General features: G+C 35.7%; 2 protein-coding genes across 2 annotated transcripts; both read left to right on the top strand.

Moving 5' to 3' along the window:
- Positions 1 to 1,212: 1,212 nt before the first annotated feature.
- LOC146518005 (immunoglobulin-like and fibronectin type III domain-containing protein 1) lies at positions 1,213 to 7,647 on the top strand. Its single transcript, XM_085161381.1, has 4 exons — positions 1,213 to 2,305; positions 5,765 to 5,827; positions 6,831 to 6,953; positions 7,329 to 7,647. Exons 2-4 carry the CDS (start codon positions 5,782 to 5,784, stop codon positions 7,526 to 7,528), a joined length of 369 nt encoding a protein of 122 aa, XP_085017507.1. The 5' UTR covers positions 1,213 to 2,305; positions 5,765 to 5,781; the 3' UTR covers positions 7,529 to 7,647.
- Positions 7,648 to 16,936, top strand: igfn1.4 (immunoglobulin like and fibronectin type III domain containing 1, tandem duplicate 4). The gene is made up of 19 exons (XM_085161367.1): positions 7,648 to 7,833; positions 8,033 to 8,114; positions 8,190 to 8,382; positions 8,553 to 8,666; positions 9,026 to 9,194; positions 9,294 to 9,566; positions 9,732 to 9,947; positions 10,157 to 10,192; positions 11,517 to 11,632; positions 11,830 to 11,971; positions 12,063 to 12,356; positions 12,473 to 12,775; positions 13,033 to 13,212; positions 13,310 to 13,438; positions 13,548 to 13,627; positions 13,816 to 14,008; positions 14,182 to 14,478; positions 15,546 to 15,872; positions 15,963 to 16,936. Exons 1-19 carry the CDS (start codon positions 7,734 to 7,736, stop codon positions 15,965 to 15,967), a joined length of 3,249 nt encoding a protein of 1,082 aa, XP_085017493.1. The 5' UTR covers positions 7,648 to 7,733; the 3' UTR covers positions 15,968 to 16,936.
- The last annotated feature ends 253 nt before the right edge of the window (positions 16,937 to 17,189 follow it).

Here is a 17,189-nt window from a genome sequence, read left to right as displayed (position 1 = left end):
TAAGACATGCAAACATTATCAGTAGCCACACTGTATCCTATTATTAGTGGCACACATCATTAGTAGGAGTTTCCTGTATTAGGCTTTGACATTTGGAATCCTATAACCACATACCAATGGTATATAGAAATTCTCTGTAGTAATGCAGTAAGGAGCAAAAGCATACCCTTAATTTAACAACCTAAAATAAGCACTCATTTGAGAACATAAAAATATATGCCATAAATGATTTATCTTTCAGCCATTTAACTGTAGTTCTATTATACTAAGTATACTGACGTATTATGCATTTAAACGAAAAAGGGAGAAAAACCTTTTGAAAAGTGATGGTAACACACAGATAACATACTACCTTAGTTCAGACTATACTGCTTTGTGCAATTTTAGCTTGTTTCATCATTGTTTTGGAGGGTAGCATTTGAAGCTTTCGACTTTTGTGACCTTTTGCAATAAATGCCGTCAAGCCCATCAAGCCTCTCATATCAGCTTTCACTGTCTGAGAACCTCATAGTTCTTGTGTCACACATCCGGCTTTTATTAAACATTTTGAACACACACACACACACACGCACACACAAGTTCATGCTCAGACTGAGCATAACTCTGTTATTATGGTACCACAATAACTGGGCAGTGGTCTAAAGTGGCAACAACCGTGACTCCATGATAAGTCTGAATGACTCCTAACATATAAGTAAACAGCGCCAAGGTTTAGTGCGTTAAACAGAAAAGATATTTCTACTAATTAAAAAAAGTTAATTTTCTGTGATGTGTTAAAAGTAGTTTTACAATTCTTGGTCAATACAAAATTACCCTATTAAACATTCTTTTGGATGTATAAAATAACATCAATTAGAGGTAACAGTGTAGTTCAACTATGTAGAATTGCATTGTTACTAAATACAGAAACAATGGAAAGAATACAGTCTTAATTCGTGGGAATGATTTCTGTCATGTGCTCAAGAAAAGTTGCTTTGGAAAGAGCAGTACTTTAATTCCTCAGAGGATTTCCCAGCCTTTCAAAGCTGATTTATTAAACAAGAAAAAGAAGAAATTTTAATGACAGCAGAACAGAAAAGCTGTCCTTGTAGGTTAATACACTGCTCAATTAAAAGAAATCCCCTTCATCGCAGGAATCATTATGGAATGGGTAATGTATTAGAAATGAAAAGATCCTACATAATTTACTGCACTGAAGATTATCAATCTATGGGGGTCTGAAATCAAAGACACCCCAAAAATCCAGATCTGTAGAGGTCTGTGCATCCCTGAAAGGATACAGTATGACTTCCCAGACCATGACTGACCCACTCTCAAACAGGTCATGCTGAATTATGTTACAGGCAGCATGTTCTCAACAGCTTCTCCACACACATCCTTTTATGTCTGTAAACAGTATGAGGTGCCAGTGGTGGACCTGCCAGTTCTGGTATTCTATGGCAAATGCCAATCGGGCTCCATGGTGCCAGACAGAGAGCACAGGGCCCACTAGAAGGCTCTCGGGGCAAAAGATGAGGAGGAAATAAATCTGTCAGTGGCTTGCACCCTTCCTGTGCAGCAACGTATATAAAGAATATAGTTTGGTATATATTATTGTTTTTCCATGCATATTTGTTATCATTTGGCCTTTTTAGTTCAACCATCCCAGAAGAAAGCTCACCTATAGTCCTCTCAGAGCATTGCTACCAAGTCTTGTGGCTAATTAAGCCCATTCAAATACTGAAGAATAAATACTAGAGGGTGTGAGGCTGTCAGCTGCATGTAAGAAGGCTGTAGTGGTCACAGTTGCATTTCCCATTTTTTAAGCTAAGTATAAAGTAATGGGAGTGGCTGAAGACTTTAACACTAGTGTACACACTTGCTTAGTTGAGTATTTCTAAATGATCTGTAACAATCTGTGAAAGGGACAGAATAAAGGAACTGAAACAGGGAGAATGTAAAATGTAAAGTCTTGTAAAAGTGGTATGTGTGATCATAACAAGATTCATTTTTAGGTGCGTCATTCACAGTAAATGTCCTGAGGAAGCTTATGTATTTGTCAACAAGAAGTCCCAGTTATGGTCATCTCAGCACAAGGCTTGCAGGCAGCCTTGGCTTTCCGTCTTCCTATCTAGAGGTTGTGATTTATGCCAAAAACAAAAAAGCAATCCCATTTCTTGGCAGGCACGGTGTCTGACAACGTGGGAGCTTGTCGCAGAGTCATTGGCATTCCTGTAAGGATTTAATAGCTTGTAGACCAGGAAGGCAACACTCGAATATCAGCCAGGGAAGCAGCACCACTGAACAGGATCACAGGAGTACTGGGGTGAGTTCATCATTCATCTTATATACATCACCAGTCTTAGATGAAGGTGTTAAGTATTAAGACATGGCTCTAGTTTTTAACACTCAGTTCTGAGCCATATTAAATCTTAAAGATAACAGTAAGTCCATGTGATAAACTGTGCAAAGTATTTGCCTATAAACACAACTGAGCTGACTTAATAAAAGTTCTTTGTTGTCCACATGAAAGTGGTTTAATCTTCCATCATTCACATTATTTAAGTACAGTGAAGTTGTTTTCTAATTACTCAGCTCCTATGTTTCATTAAATATGCATTTCAAAAGGTTTTTCAAAAATTTTGAAAATGCAACAATAATGCACGTCAGTATACAAAAGTAACTGCTTACATGAGTTCAAATAAAATGAACTTCATGTGATTTCCAGATCTTGTATATAATTGTAGCCAGTTGGCAAAAAATCCTTACTACTCATAACTTTCCCCTATGTTCTTGCACATAGAAAACTTTGAAAATTTCACAGCCATACCTAAAACCAAGAATGATCCTTTTGAGAGCATGTTATTTTATATTTTTTTTTAAACTCCTAACTTTAATTTTTCTTCATGAATAGTTACTCTAATCTGCTCTATTAATTTTTCATCCATCAGCTTATCAATTTATGGCCCCTCAAAGTTTTAAATGAAGATTTAAATAGATAAATGAGCTGCATAAAAATACAAAATAGCTTATGGTGAAATTCTGGAAAAATTCAATTTCAGCAAACCTGGCACTCTAAGCTACTGGCATCAGCGTCATCTCCGTAGATAGCCACATGCTTTCTGAACATGCCCCTCATGGTGTCTCCCTTTTAATCATCTTTATGATGCTCTCAGTCTCTGAGTATACTATCCCGTACTGTATTTCATCTCCAGTCAGAGAAGCAGCTGGTGGCATTAACATCAACAAGTTAACATCAGCAAAGGCGATATTTATCCTATAAAAACAACTCACACAGCAAGGAGTCCTAAACTGGAGTGTGTTGGAAGCAAAGTACACAAAAAAAAAGAATTTCTAGAGCAAAAAATTTAAAAAAAATCTAAATCTCAAAGGTTTTTCTGACCATAAAAAATAACTTTGCAGAACAACCATAATGGGAGCTCAAGTTATGAGCTTAATCTCATCCCATTTATCCTAAGAATACAAGAATACAACAATGTGCTTAGCAGTAACCATTTTCTGTTATATTTACTGAATACTTTAAAATATTTAAAGGCTTTTCACCATTTAGTTGCTGCTCTAATCATAAGTAAATGCACCAAAAATTAAAAAAGACTGATTATGAAGGTTATCTGTTTTGTGCCCATAGATAGAAAATGTGGTAATCTATAGTGATTTAATTTGCTAGACTGAAAAAGTTTCACCTCAGTTTGACATTATCCTGTCAAAAGTGATTTACAAGCATATTAAGATGTGCAAGATGGGATGTTCACAGTTTTATGTGGCATGTGACCTATCATATGACAGTCCAGTTTTCTCATCTTCCAACAGCCATGAAGCGCTGAAACCCTAGAATATCACGTGTCTATACCGGGATGTGCTAGGTTTTTGCAAATACTATACATGAGAATGAAAGATGTCGCACGCATCTGAAATATAAAGTCAGTGTATCTAATTAATCCGCAACAATGTAGAGCTATACAGACTGAAAAAATATGATGATTAGTCAAGTTACTCAGGCATTCAGAAACAGTTTATTTTCTTGTTCACAAATATGTGAAAGAGCTTTACACAGTTTGGTGGATTTTGCCATAACAGCTGTAGACGTCTTACACCCTTCCCTGCTCTTAGATCAATGACTCAGAACATTAGCTCTGTACTTCATTTCATTTGGACATAAAGTTCAACGCAGCCCACAGAACTTTTAACTGGTCCTGGGACACAGGAAATGGGTCGAACTAAAGTGCTCTGGAAACATTGAGTTTTGGGAAACAAATTTTCATCGACTGTGACTCACATCCACTCAAAGCAACTCATTTCATAACACTAGCAACAGGAATTTACAAATTCTGTAAAAATTCCCTCTCCACCAAACTAAAAACTACAGTATATGTAGATGTGATGATGAAACTGCTAAAGTGTAAGAGGGAACATTTGGGAACATTAGCATTTCTCTGTCAAATGATATTTTTTACAGTATACAAAATTAGAGATCCAAGCAATGTTTTCATGTTTAAACCTATAGTCATGTACAGTTTTTCTTTTCCTTTTCTCTCTTATTTTTTTCCCCATCAGATATGTTTTGACTGACAGCTTTGACAATCTCAGCATACAATACTAAACAGTATGTAATCCCAGATCTCTTCCTGTCATTATAAAATCTATCAAGCTGATGTTTCTCAACATATGGAAACAAAAACAAAAAAATCCAAAAAAACAAAACCAAAAAACCCATAAAAGTAATAAATAAATACATCAGCTTATCATTTATTTCAACCAGAGTGATGGTTATAAAAGGATTTATTGACAGAATTTGTTAGTTTTCATATCATTTCATACAATCTCATCTTTCTTAAAACCAGCACTGATAAAAATATCTAATTCCTGCAATTATGCATTAACGTTCTAACAAAATATTAACATTTCTGCAAATCCCCTTAAGCCCCAGCAACACTGAATCCATTAAAATTAATGTTCAGTCTATTTTAGTCAAGTGACATTTGTCACTCTAAGTATAGCAATCATGTGGGTAATGAAAGCCATGTAGAGATCCCTGCTGTGGATGGATCTTTAAGATCATAAAAATGTGAATTTGCTAAGCATGTAATCATTTAAACAACACGTCAGCTTGCTGTATCTTAACGTCACAAGAAGAAAACTACAAATTAATAATAGTTTACACAATAATGTCATAAAGTGAGGTAAGAAATCTGGGCTTTTCACCTCAGCTATTCTTAAAAATTTGCTTTCCTTACTTTAATTACTCTTGGCATAGGGCAAGAGTTAGACGACATGCAAAAACAGATGTCCATGTTCTGTGTCTTTTGCCGTGTATTAACAGTCTGAATTTGTAACCAGTCACAGTATTTCCCTTAAGAACTCCCATAACAGGTTCTACATTTTTAATCCTTCTTTGTTTTGAATTTGTCCTCAACTAATCAGTCCCCCAGAAAAAAACAAAAACAAAAAACTCACAATTTGTACATTTTGTAGTTTCTAAAGAAGAACATTTTCAAACATGGCCAAACTTTCCTGCACATAATGATTTAATGAAAGGTTGGTCACATCTCACAACGCCTCTCTTAAGCCAGATAACTTTTGAGTCTCAGTTTCAACTGAATCTTTAAACAATTTCTTTCAATAATACTTAATAATACTCAATAATCCAGTAATACAAAACTAAAAATTGCTCCTGCTATTTTAATAAATTAGTACACTGAAAATATTGTGTTATGTTTCCTAAATAAATTAACTTTTTTCCCCAATTCTTGCTGAATCCATTCAGGAATCAAAAGACCCAAGATGATTAGAAAATCAAAAGTGACAGACGGGACAGCCGCTGGCCAAGGTGAGCACTACATATAACTGTCTATTAGTGGCACTACAGAATAATCGACTAGCAAAACACTGTCTGTACAAATTTAAACAAATGATTTTTGCTTTATTATTCTAATTTCAACATCAATCTGCAACATGCAAGTGTTAACCAAATTAAATAAGTACTATGAATCTAGAGGGGAAATTATTAAATTAGGTATGTTTGCATAATTCTGAATTTGTCTGCTAGTCATGAATGTACATTGTCTATTACATTCCTCCTATTACTAAGACTATACCATACATCAGGCAGACAATATTACAGGTTTAAGCAAGCGCACGTTCATTGATAAGCAGTAGCAATATAGAATAGGAAATGTGTACTGTAACCATTACAGTGCAGATTATATATTGGTACTACTTTTTAAATAGTTATATAGCATTACTATTCATTAAATATTCTGCAGGTCAATTTATTTATTTTGTTAGCTTGTTTGTTTTTTGGGTCAGTTAAACTTAAGTCGAATCCAATGTTACTACTATGCTGATCCATGCAGTACATGAGCTCCTGCTGCAGAGAACTACAGTGGTAAAGAAGGTAAAGAAAGCAACAGAAAAAAAAAATGTTAGCCATTTATCTACCTACTGCTCTTGAAGGCATCAAGAAATCATATGCAATGAATTTCTTGATATGCATGTAATTTGTGTGAATATGTAGATGCATTACTAAATATCTGTTCTCAGGCTGAATTTTAAATATGGATTCATACAGATGATGTAAAAGAGGTAAATCTGACTGAAACGCAAACGCTACTACATTTAGTATATAACTCAGAGTGGTGATAAGGTGAGTAACATTAACATTTTAAAACATCAAGTAATAGAATGTGTTTTCAGCAATGGTTTAAGGGGGCTTGCTTACAAAACAACAGGTTTTGATGGCGAATACAATTACGGCTATGATTTTCATCCTTTTCCTTGCTCCGAGTGTCACATGTATTGCCACTGACATTTCATTTTCCAATTCTTGACAGTTGGGATCAAGAAAAAATCTAAGGTCCCTGGAGTGATGATTACACAGTTTATCGAGACGCTGCCAGAAGGAAAGAGCCATCCAGACTTCACCCGCAAGCCAATTGCTTTGACCATCCAAGAGGGTATGTTTCATAGCAAAAAAATAATAATTTTAAACATTAATATTCAGGGGAAAAAACATCCCAAGGAAATATGTGATTCTGCTAAATGGATTAGATCAATTCAATTTGCCCAAAGAAAAAGTCTCTGCCTTTCAAAACCAAGAAGCCTGTGTCAGTAGAATTGCATAAACCGTGACTAAACATCTGCAGAAGTGACAATGTTACCAAATCTATTCTGCATAACACAAATGATCTTTTTGCTTCTGTAATGTGAATGCATTAACAGGTACTGTTCACCCATTTCAATTTAATATCCATACTAAATGTCACAGTATATATTTGGATCTCTTCACTGTCTCCAGGGAGTGACCTGTCTTCTTTTTATTTTTCCCACAGGGAAATTTGCTTTCTTTAAAGCTATTGTCATTGGAGACCCAACACCAACTGTAACATGGAGCAGAAATAATGGAGATGTGTCTGATACTTCCCGGTACCAGAGTAAATATGATTCCCTTTCCAATGAGCACACATTTGAGGCAAGTGATACAGTAAAACTAAAGCAACATGTTCACATAAAGGAGAAGCAGATAATGTAAAGACAATCTAGAAGACAAAGATATTTGATTACATCAAAGGTAAATAATCTTTGTTACAAAAAGTACAGTTATACAATTTTCAATAATAACCACATTATTGACTTCCACACCACGAATTGTGATAAATTAGATCAAAATGAAATTTAACACATTTGGTTGTTAATTATCTAGGTCCATTACACTCAGTATATCTTTTACTGTCCAGATGCCAAATGTTGCCTCAGATCAAGCAGATACCTACAAATGCTTTGCCACAAATGAATATGGACAAGCCACGGTCACAGTTGTTTTAAATGTGATTGAAGGTAAGGACTAATTGCTTTGTATAGATATGGAGATAGTGTGATGAAAGCAATCATAGAGTTATTAAATCTGCATGTATTTGAGTCTGCATGCAGATTCTGCCAAATTTGATACTTTGTTACTTCTACGCTTAAGGCTATTTCTGTCATTTCACTTTTTCCTACATAGTTGATAATGTATCATCTTTTTTTTACTTTCTAGTGGGCTTTAAAAAAAACAAAGCCCAAAAGCAAGCAGCTGATGCAATAGAAGGGGATTTTAAGACTGTTCTAAAAAGGAAAAGGTAGGATTGAGGTAGTCTACTGATCACCATGCGTCATCTATAGATTTACAATTTGTTTACTATATCCATTTCCAGCAAGGTTCAACCCAAATCTGAGCAACCTGAGAAAAAAGAGGGAGAAATAGATCCAAAATTTTGGGAGCTTTTAATTAGCGCTGACAAGAAAGATTATGAGGGAATCTGTGCAGAGTTTGGGGTAACTGACTATCGTTGGATGCTCAAGAAATTAAACGAGATGAAGAAAGAAAGGGAGGAAGAACAAGCACAGGTCTGTGATATGGTTCATGATTTTTTTTACTTCCTTTATGAGGCTTAATGTTGACTATACAAGCTTAAATTTGTTTATAAGTTTATTCTTGAAAAAATAAATAAAGCTATTTAGTTGCAAAAAAATGTCTGTTTGCTTTCCTTTTATTAATTCCTCTGTTTTTCTCCCAGTTCGTCAAAAGCCTCTCTAATCTGAGACCTATTCAGGTCAATGCAGATGGCACTGCATCCTTTGAGATAGACATGGACCTCATTGAACAAAGCAGCTCTATATTCCTGTACAAGGTAAGTGATAGAATGAAGTCCTAACGCTACTAAACCATAATAGTACAAAACAATAGAGTCATTATCTAGGACCACCCCAAAATACCACAGCCATAATATGACCAGTGCTTGCAAAGATACATCAAGATAATTAGATGATATATACCAGATAACAACCTTTGAATTAATTTTTTATGTTTAAACATTAGATATGCAGCTTTGGTAATGAGTTTTTACTTTTTTTTATGAAATACTGTTATAATGCTATCAATATTTAATCAAATAAGACTTTTTTGTTTTGCTATTGTCTTGCAGCTACATTGTGCTATGCGAGTACAAAAACATGTGAAAATAACAATCTATGTATACACACTCCACAGGATGGTGAAATGATCCCTTACACAAAAGAACTGGGTGATAAGCTCAAGCACAGCCTTAAGAAAACTGGAAAAAAGTACATTTTCAGCATGAGAGACCTAATGCCAGAGGATGCCGGGCTGTACCAGTTGGATGTCGAGGATGTCAATATGTTTTCCACTGATTTTAAAAGTAAGCATTTTTACAATTGCACATGACACAACAAAATGAAGGATGTTGAAATAAATTCATGTATAATGTAGTATAATAAACAAATGTCTTATTTTTTAGTCCCCATGGTGGATTTCTTGGTGAAGATTCAGGAAGTAAAGGCAAAAGAGAGAGAAGATGCCGTATTTGAGTGCGTCTTGACAAACCCCTTTGCCAAGATTTTGTGGTTTGGCAAAAATGTGCCACTGGAACAGGGAGATAAATATGACATTGAGGTTTCAGAAGACAAGCTCATTCACAGGCTGGTGGTTAAAGACTGCATGGTGGCAGATAAAGGAATTTATTGTGCCTGTGCAGGGATAAAATCTTGCAGTGCTTGGCTTGTCATTGAAGGTATATTATCTCCCACCAAAAGGCTATCTTATAATATATGATATAATTAACTGACAATATTTTTTGAAAGATTAGATTAATTTAATCTATTATTGAGTTCATGACATAAAATAAATTTTTTTTAAGTGTACACTGTCACAAATCTAATTGTCTTTCCCAATTCAGCTGATAAAGATGCACCAAAGGGTAAAAAGACAGCAAGGAAAACAACAAGGGCAGGAGGATCTGGACAGGATTTACAGAAAATTGCCCAAGAGCAACAAGCAAAACTAGAAAAGGAGAAAGAGGAAAGAAAAGAGCAAATGAAAGCTTCTGAAGAGGCTGCACCTCCACCTGCTGCACCCACTGACACTCCAGTTGTGGCTGCAGCTTCCAAACCAAGTAAGAATGCCCAGAAGTGGTTTTAAATGAACATTAACCACATTAACCAAGAGAGAGTCATTTTAGATAAGTGTGATGCACCTTTTCATATGAATATTATGTTGTTTATGTGGTTAGTCAACTTTTGTTATTATGGGTAATTATAATGTGTTACTCTATCAACCTCTGACTTGTTTTTTTTTGTGTGGTAAATGAACCAACAATGACAGGTTCACATCCACCAGTTGTGGAAGCACCAACCACTGGTAAGATCCTAAAATTACTTTGAGAACTAAAGTTCTTCTTACATCTAACTATTTAAAAAGTATTATTTATGTAAATCACTTATTGTTGTTATTGCCATCAGGCCACTCACCTGAGGAAACCAGTGGTAGTGAAATGCTAAATCAACCACTTGCATGTGCAGGCATGCCAGATAGTTAAAACTGAAAAAGCACTACAGTACTAACAATATAGAAAGACTAATAAAATATCTATATGGTAGCTTACACGACTTTAACAGAAGTGTAAAGAATAACACATTAACATCAACGTATTTTTTTATTCGAACCCCTGCTTACTTTTTTAATGCAGATAGATTTTAATTAGACAGAATATCAACGAAAAATCCAGAGGGGAAAAAAAAACAAAAAAACCCCCAAAAAAACAAAACGAATGACATAAAAGTTATAAACTGATTTTCATGTCATTGAGCGAAATAATATTTGGTCCCTTACAACTCAATCAGTGAATCAATAAAACCTGCTAAAGTCTAGAATGTGCCATGAGACCATCAACAAGAAGCTTGGTAAGAATGTGACAACTGTTGGTGCAATTATTAGGAAATGGAAGAAAAACAGCCTACAATCGCCCTCGGTCTGGAACTCATTGAGTGAAATAAGTATTTGATACCCAAGAAAAAAAACAAAAAACTTAGTACTTGGTGGAGGAACCCTTGTTGACAAGTACACTGGTCATATGTTTCTTATAGTTTCTGTTGCACTTTTTCAAGTTTTTCAGTACCGCTTGCTGATTATTTAGCATTAGTGTTTGCAGACAGTTCCTATAAACAATAGGCAACAGTAGGAATCTGTTAGCAACCAAAGTATTTCCAAAAAGGTATCTGGTACAGCAGCCCTTTTGTGAATGATTTCATCTAGCAGCAACTATTCACAAGCTGGTCAGGGAATACACATTTTCCCTAACAACTGGTGGTTACCAGGGGTTCACTGGTGATTTTCAGTCTGTGTTATAGAGACTTATACAGACTCAGGCCTAAAGTGGATTTTAAGTTGGGAGTCTATAGGGACTTTCTTGTCTATGGAGCCAGTAACTGCAGCAATCCCCAGATGTGGTCACTTGTTTGTTTCACAAACTTGTTAAACTATTGAAGAATTACAGAAAAACCTTCCAAAACATCTAGAAAGTTCTCACCTTCATTTAAACATAGCTATTTACTGAAATTAATAAAAAATGAAACATTTAAATACTGTGTGTTTTCTGTTTTTATTCAATATGCATGCAGTTTTAAAGACAAAGCTTCATCACAAAGAATGCCAAGAGGATTCTAACTGCATTTATGTTTCCTAGAGCCTGAAATTACCTCTGGACTTTCTGACATTTATGCCCTTCGAGGAAAATCAGCTGAATTGCAAGTGAAGATGAACATTGACAGTGATGGCACCTGGTTCAAAGATGGAAAGCAGGTAAAGCCAATAAATAAGGATTATTAAATCTATATTTTTCAATTTAAGATAGCATTTGTAATAAGTTAGTATTATGAAAAACAAGAAAACTCTACCTACAGTATGTTTCTATCATTAACTAATTTTATATAACAAATTGTGTTAACAAAATTGCCATATCAGGTACTTTCCCTTTGCTTTTTTAATTTCCTTTTTAGTTAAACTCAGGTGCTGGGATGACCATAACCAAAGATGGAAATTCTCATGAGCTAAGAATTCAAAGCTGCAGTGATGACAGCTCTGGAGTTTATCAGTTTACATCAGGGGAACACAGCACACAAGGGAAGGTTACAGTTGGAGGTATAATATACTTTCTCTCGCTGTTACACTTCTATTAAATGGAAAAACAGTTACAGATCTTTAAAATGGACTTGTGCTTTGTGTTTCATAGATGTACCCGAGTTTGACCCAGATGACCTTCACAAGTTCTCCAAACCTGTGATAGTAAGAGTGGGACAAAATGCTGCTTTCAAGATGCCCTTTCCTCCTCAGGAGTCTTTGGAGGTCAACTGGTTCAAGGATGGCACTGAGCTGAAAGATGGAGGAGGAGTTAAGATTGTGAGGGAGCGCAATCACAGCCGCCTGTTGTTCAGAGACTGCCTGCGGATAGACACAGGGGAAATAAAGATCCAGCTGAAAAACCCATTTGGAGCCATAGAGGCCACATCTAAGCTTATTGTGCTTGGTATGGAAACAAAGATAAATATATGAGAAAATGAGGTTTTCTAAAGGGTAAATCAATAAACTTTCTAATATTTGTTAACTCCCATACTTATGTTTAAAATTTAACATGATATCTAGATCGACCCGGTCCACCAGAGGGTCCAGTGAAGACGGTTGAAACTACCTCATCAATAATTGAGATTAAATGGGACCCTCCCAAAGACGACGGCGGATCTGCTGTAACCAACTACATTATAGAACGGCAGCAGACAGGACAGAGTCTGTGGACAAAACTTGGAGACGTCTCAGCGGACAAGACCTCCTTCAGAGATAGGAATGTGACACATGGAAAGAAATACAAGTATCGCATCTATGCAGAAAACCCTGAGGGTATTAGTGATGCCCTGGAGACAGCTGAAAGCATAATGGCTGGCATAATGAGTGAGTGTGGAAAAATGAAGTCGTGTTTAGTGTTTCTCAGCAAATCCAAATGAAAACGCCTTCATGTAGCTTTTGTGATTGCTTTAAATACTTTATCATTGGAACAGCTACTATAGAAATCTAACATTCTATCATGGCTGGATTTCTGCTCCATCTTTAAGAGAAACTGCTTGCAAATGTCTTTGATTAATTTAAGTATGTCCTAAATATTAATGATGAGATTATTTAATTAATTAGACTTCTTACAATTGTTTTAGTACTCGCCGGTCCTCCTGGTGCTCCTACAGTGGTAAGTGCTTCAAAAACTTGTATCAACTTGACCTGGACCCCTCCAGAGGATGACAAAGGAGTGCCGATCATTGGGTACCAAGTAGAGAAACGGAAGAAGGACACAAATGAGTGGATGCCCCTAAATGCAGTTAATGAACCTATTGAAGGTTTGTAAAACAAAAATAATTTCTACTCCTAAGGAACAATTAGCACCTTTCTTTAAAGAAAATTGACTCTTTTATCTTGACATTAATCATATTCCAGACATAAAGTACGCAGTCAAAGATATCACTGAGGGTTCAGAGTACGAGTTCAGGGTTACAGCAATCAATGAGTCAGGATCTGGAGATCCAAGCCCTCCATCTGAAATGGTGTGTGCAAAGAATCCCAACAGTAAGTCTTGACATGCTTCAGTGTGAATATAAATGATTACCTTAGTTATCCAGAGCAGGGATTTTTTTTTCCTGCATGAATTTGAATGTTTTATGTGTTTTATATCCAGTGAGACCTTGTTTTAAGGATCCAGAGGACTTCATTGTTGTCAGAGCAGGAAATTCTGCTCGTGTCAAAATTTGCTTTGAGGTATGAATGAACCTAAAATCAGGTTTCCAAGTATTTTTTCATCCCTTAATAACTCTTAAATCTGTCATGCCAGTATTTTCTGCATTTACTTCCCTTGTCATATTTTTTGAGTTGTAAGTTCACCACAGCATGACAAGGGAGGATTTGCCTCACATTTAAGGTAATTTATCCAATATCGATATCTTCAGGCTGAACCTCCACCTCAGATCACTTGGCTGAAGGATGACGAGAAAATATCTGCGTGGATTAATATCATAAATACAGAGGGAACATCTCAGCTTGTTATTCCCAATTCAAAGCGCTCGGATTCAGCCATCTACACTATTAAAGCCAAAAACTCTGTGGGTGAGGCTTCATTTGACATTGAACTTAGAGTCACAGGTAAGGACATAGATATCAGCCTATGATTAATGTAAAACAGGTTGTATCACTACTAGTTTCTGTACTTAGTGAAATATATAATAGACTATATTGTTATTCAATTTGCCGAACTGAACCAGAGTATTAGCAAAATAATTATCCCACTTTCTGTAACTTATTCTGTTTTTTGCTAGATGAACCCAAGGTTCCAGGGCCTGTGGAACTAGAGCAAACAGTACATGGAAAGCTAGTGATATCATGGGCTCCCTCACCAGACCAGGAGCTTGATGACCGTCTGCACTACATGGTTTCTCAACATGACTCCCTCAACAGAGTTTGGAAAACTATAGCAGACCGTCTATTCACTAACACATACACAGCTAGCAACATCCTTTCTGGGACAGAGTACCATTTTCGAATCTATGCCAAGAATGATATGGGACTATCAGATCCATCTCCGTCACCTACATGGGGCACCAACATCAATAAAGGTGGGTTAGTCATTTTGATTAACAGTGAACTAAACTATAGGGTGCGTTAGTTTGATAATTTAGGTGCTTTCCAGTGACCATAACAGCTAATTTGTCAGAAACAAACATTTTCATGAAATGCATCTTGTGTCATTTAAAATCTAGTGTCATCACTAACATTAATAATAATAATGTAAGAGGTAACATAATTTGAACAATCAAGAACAATCAAACTATTAGAATGATTCTGAGGTTTTCCTCGTGTATTTAAAACCTGCCTGGCTAACCCAGGCCAACGTATTATAAAAGACTGCAAGTTAAAAGTGGACAATACACTGTATTAAGAACTAAAAGTACAGTATATACATTTTTTAAAACAGAAATCATCTCATCATTCTCTTTATTGCTATGTCTTGGTTAATGATTGCATTATTCGGATTTGTTTGTGTGATGTGTTTTGTCAGTTTTCTTAAAAGAATGGGATACATGTATACTTGTGCTTCCTGAGCCTAATAGATAAAGGAGTTTAATTTAATTAAAAACATTTTTCTAAACTAAAACGAAAGTCCTGGATCTTTAAAAAGAAAACAGAATAAAACTTAAGCAAAACAGAGAGAACAATAGCTACCATGCACTTTCAAACAATTAGCCAACAGTTGCACTCCTGCTCAGACTCTGGGCAGAGTCATCACACTTATGAAGTTGTCCTTTCTCAAATTTAGCACACAATATAAAGGCTTTGTTTAGTTGTTTAGCTGCATCATGTGTGGGACGCCATACTATGACAACTTCTTCAGCGTCACTGTAAATTCTCCAGATGATTATTATTCTTACATTCGCTCACTCTGACATTTCCCAGACAAACAGGCACAGACTGCATTAGGGAGCTGACAGGATATGTATTCTCACATTGAGCTCTACCACATATCAAGAAAAGTTCAGGGTTGCACTGGATATGTAAAACTGTTATAATGCTGCTATTTGAAATATGATTAGTACGAAGCAATTTTGCAAATATTCTTGGACCTTTATTGACATTATTAAAATCTGACTTTAAATACTAACTTTGAACACTCCTTCTCTTTAAGTTCCAGTAACTTCAAATGGAGTTATTTCCACAGAGGTCTCCTTTGAGAGACCTCCATCTATCTTGGTCCCTCTGAAAGTCCACACACCACCTAAAGGTTACCAACTCTTTATGACATGTGCCGTTAGAGGATATCCCGCCCCAACTGTATCCTGGTACCTGAACGACATCTGCATCAACTCAGACAATAATTACTACATCACCAACTCTTTTGGTGTCTGCTCCCTGTATATTCTCCAAGTTCGGTTGAAGGACAGTGGGGAATATAAGGTAGTCGCAGTTAACTCTTTTGGCAAGGCAGAGTGTTCCGCTAAAATTTTTGTCAGAGGTAAGCTTTATTTAAGAGTATTATTATATTTTTGTAGTTTGTGATGAAGGGTTTATTCTTATAATTGTTTTGCCTTTTTTTTCTGAACAGATTAATTGGCAACAAACCTTTGTGAAGCTTTTCTTCTTACTGAGATCCTGTGGAAAATACAGAAATAAAATGAATGAATTTTTTGGTTTGCTATATAAGAGGAATAATATACTTTCAATACAAAGTGTGGGAAGAAAAAAATTAGCTTTATTGCAAACTCATTTGATGTGTCTGAAGTGCAATATCTACAATTGTTACCCTGTCACTGGTAACAATAACTATTAAAATGAGTGAAGTGGCAATCTTCAGTATAAAAACATCTGTCAAATTGTAATTGTAATCTGTAATAAATCACCAAACTGATGTGTACTCAGTGTTCTGCCTTCTCACTTATTCTTGTTTTATTGAGAACTTTTTCTATTTTTCACTGATACAAACATTGCATGGGTTTCAAGCACCACATGGCTCCAATTTATGAGCCCATGACAACATGCACGTCACAGTTCTACATCAAGCACTTATGATCCAAGTGTGCATTTTATTTCATTCCCACATATATCCATTTCCTTTACATACTTATTCATGTAGATCTAAATAAAAAGACATCGATTTGCATTTTATCTAGTGTTGTAAAGCTACTATGAAAGAAGTCCATGTTGACAATGAGAATAGTTACTGTACTAGATCTAACCTGTTCATTTAGATAAGATAAGATAAGACTTTATTGATCCCACAACGGGGACATTTTTGCGTCACCTCAGCTCAGGTACAGATATCAGAAGGAAATACAAAGATACAATAAGTACAATCAATGAAAAAAAGTAAGATAATACACTATATACAATGGTAGCATACACAGTATGTGATTATGGATATGGTTGGAAATATGGAAGACATATAGCTTGATATAGCTATTGTACCACTACTATTCCTGTTTATAGACATGTACACACTAAATATACATATGTATAGATATACATACATATATACCTGCACATGTCCATACACATGGAAGGTGTTCCATCTGTGAAGATGTTCACAGTGTCCAGTGACTTATGACATTGCGTTTGAGGAGTTATAGAGTCTAACTGCTGTTGGGATGAATGATCTGCGAAAGTGTAGCAGTGTATAGTTACTGAATAGAGTAAAATAATGCAGCAATGATCTTATATTAACGCAGCTTCAAGTCTCAGAATCAGAATACTTTATCCCTAATCCCTAAGGAAATTGTGTAAATGTCTACTAGATTATGTAAAAGTCCTTACCGCATTTCCCTCCATTGTCAGC

Source organism: Neolamprologus multifasciatus, chromosome 5 (genome assembly GCF_963576455.1).
Source record: "Neolamprologus multifasciatus chromosome 5, fNeoMul1.2, whole genome shotgun sequence".
NCBI classification, from domain to species: domain Eukaryota; kingdom Metazoa; phylum Chordata; class Actinopteri; order Cichliformes; family Cichlidae; genus Neolamprologus; species Neolamprologus multifasciatus.
This window is presented reverse-complemented; position numbering and strand designations above follow the sequence as displayed.

Bases quoted from the DNA above. Each gene is read 5' to 3' on its own strand.
- igfn1.4 (XM_085161367.1), top strand. From the start codon at position 7,734: ATGCCAAATGTTGCCTCAGATCAAGCAGATACCTACAAATGCTTTGCC. The intron at 11,972-12,062 runs GTATAATATACT...TGTGTTTCATAG, and splicing joins AGGGAAGGTTACAGTTGGAG to ATGTACCCGAGTTTGACCCA. The intron at 13,213-13,309 runs GTTTGTAAAACA...ATCATATTCCAG, and splicing joins AGTTAATGAACCTATTGAAG to ACATAAAGTACGCAGTCAAA.
- LOC146518005 (XM_085161381.1), top strand. From the start codon at position 5,782: ATGATTAGAAAATCAAAAGTGACAGACGGGACAGCCGCTGGCCAAG. The intron at 5,828-6,830 runs GTGAGCACTACA...AATTCTTGACAG, and splicing joins CGGGACAGCCGCTGGCCAAG to TTGGGATCAAGAAAAAATCT. The intron at 6,954-7,328 runs GTATGTTTCATA...TTTTTCCCACAG, and splicing joins TGCTTTGACCATCCAAGAGG to GGAAATTTGCTTTCTTTAAA.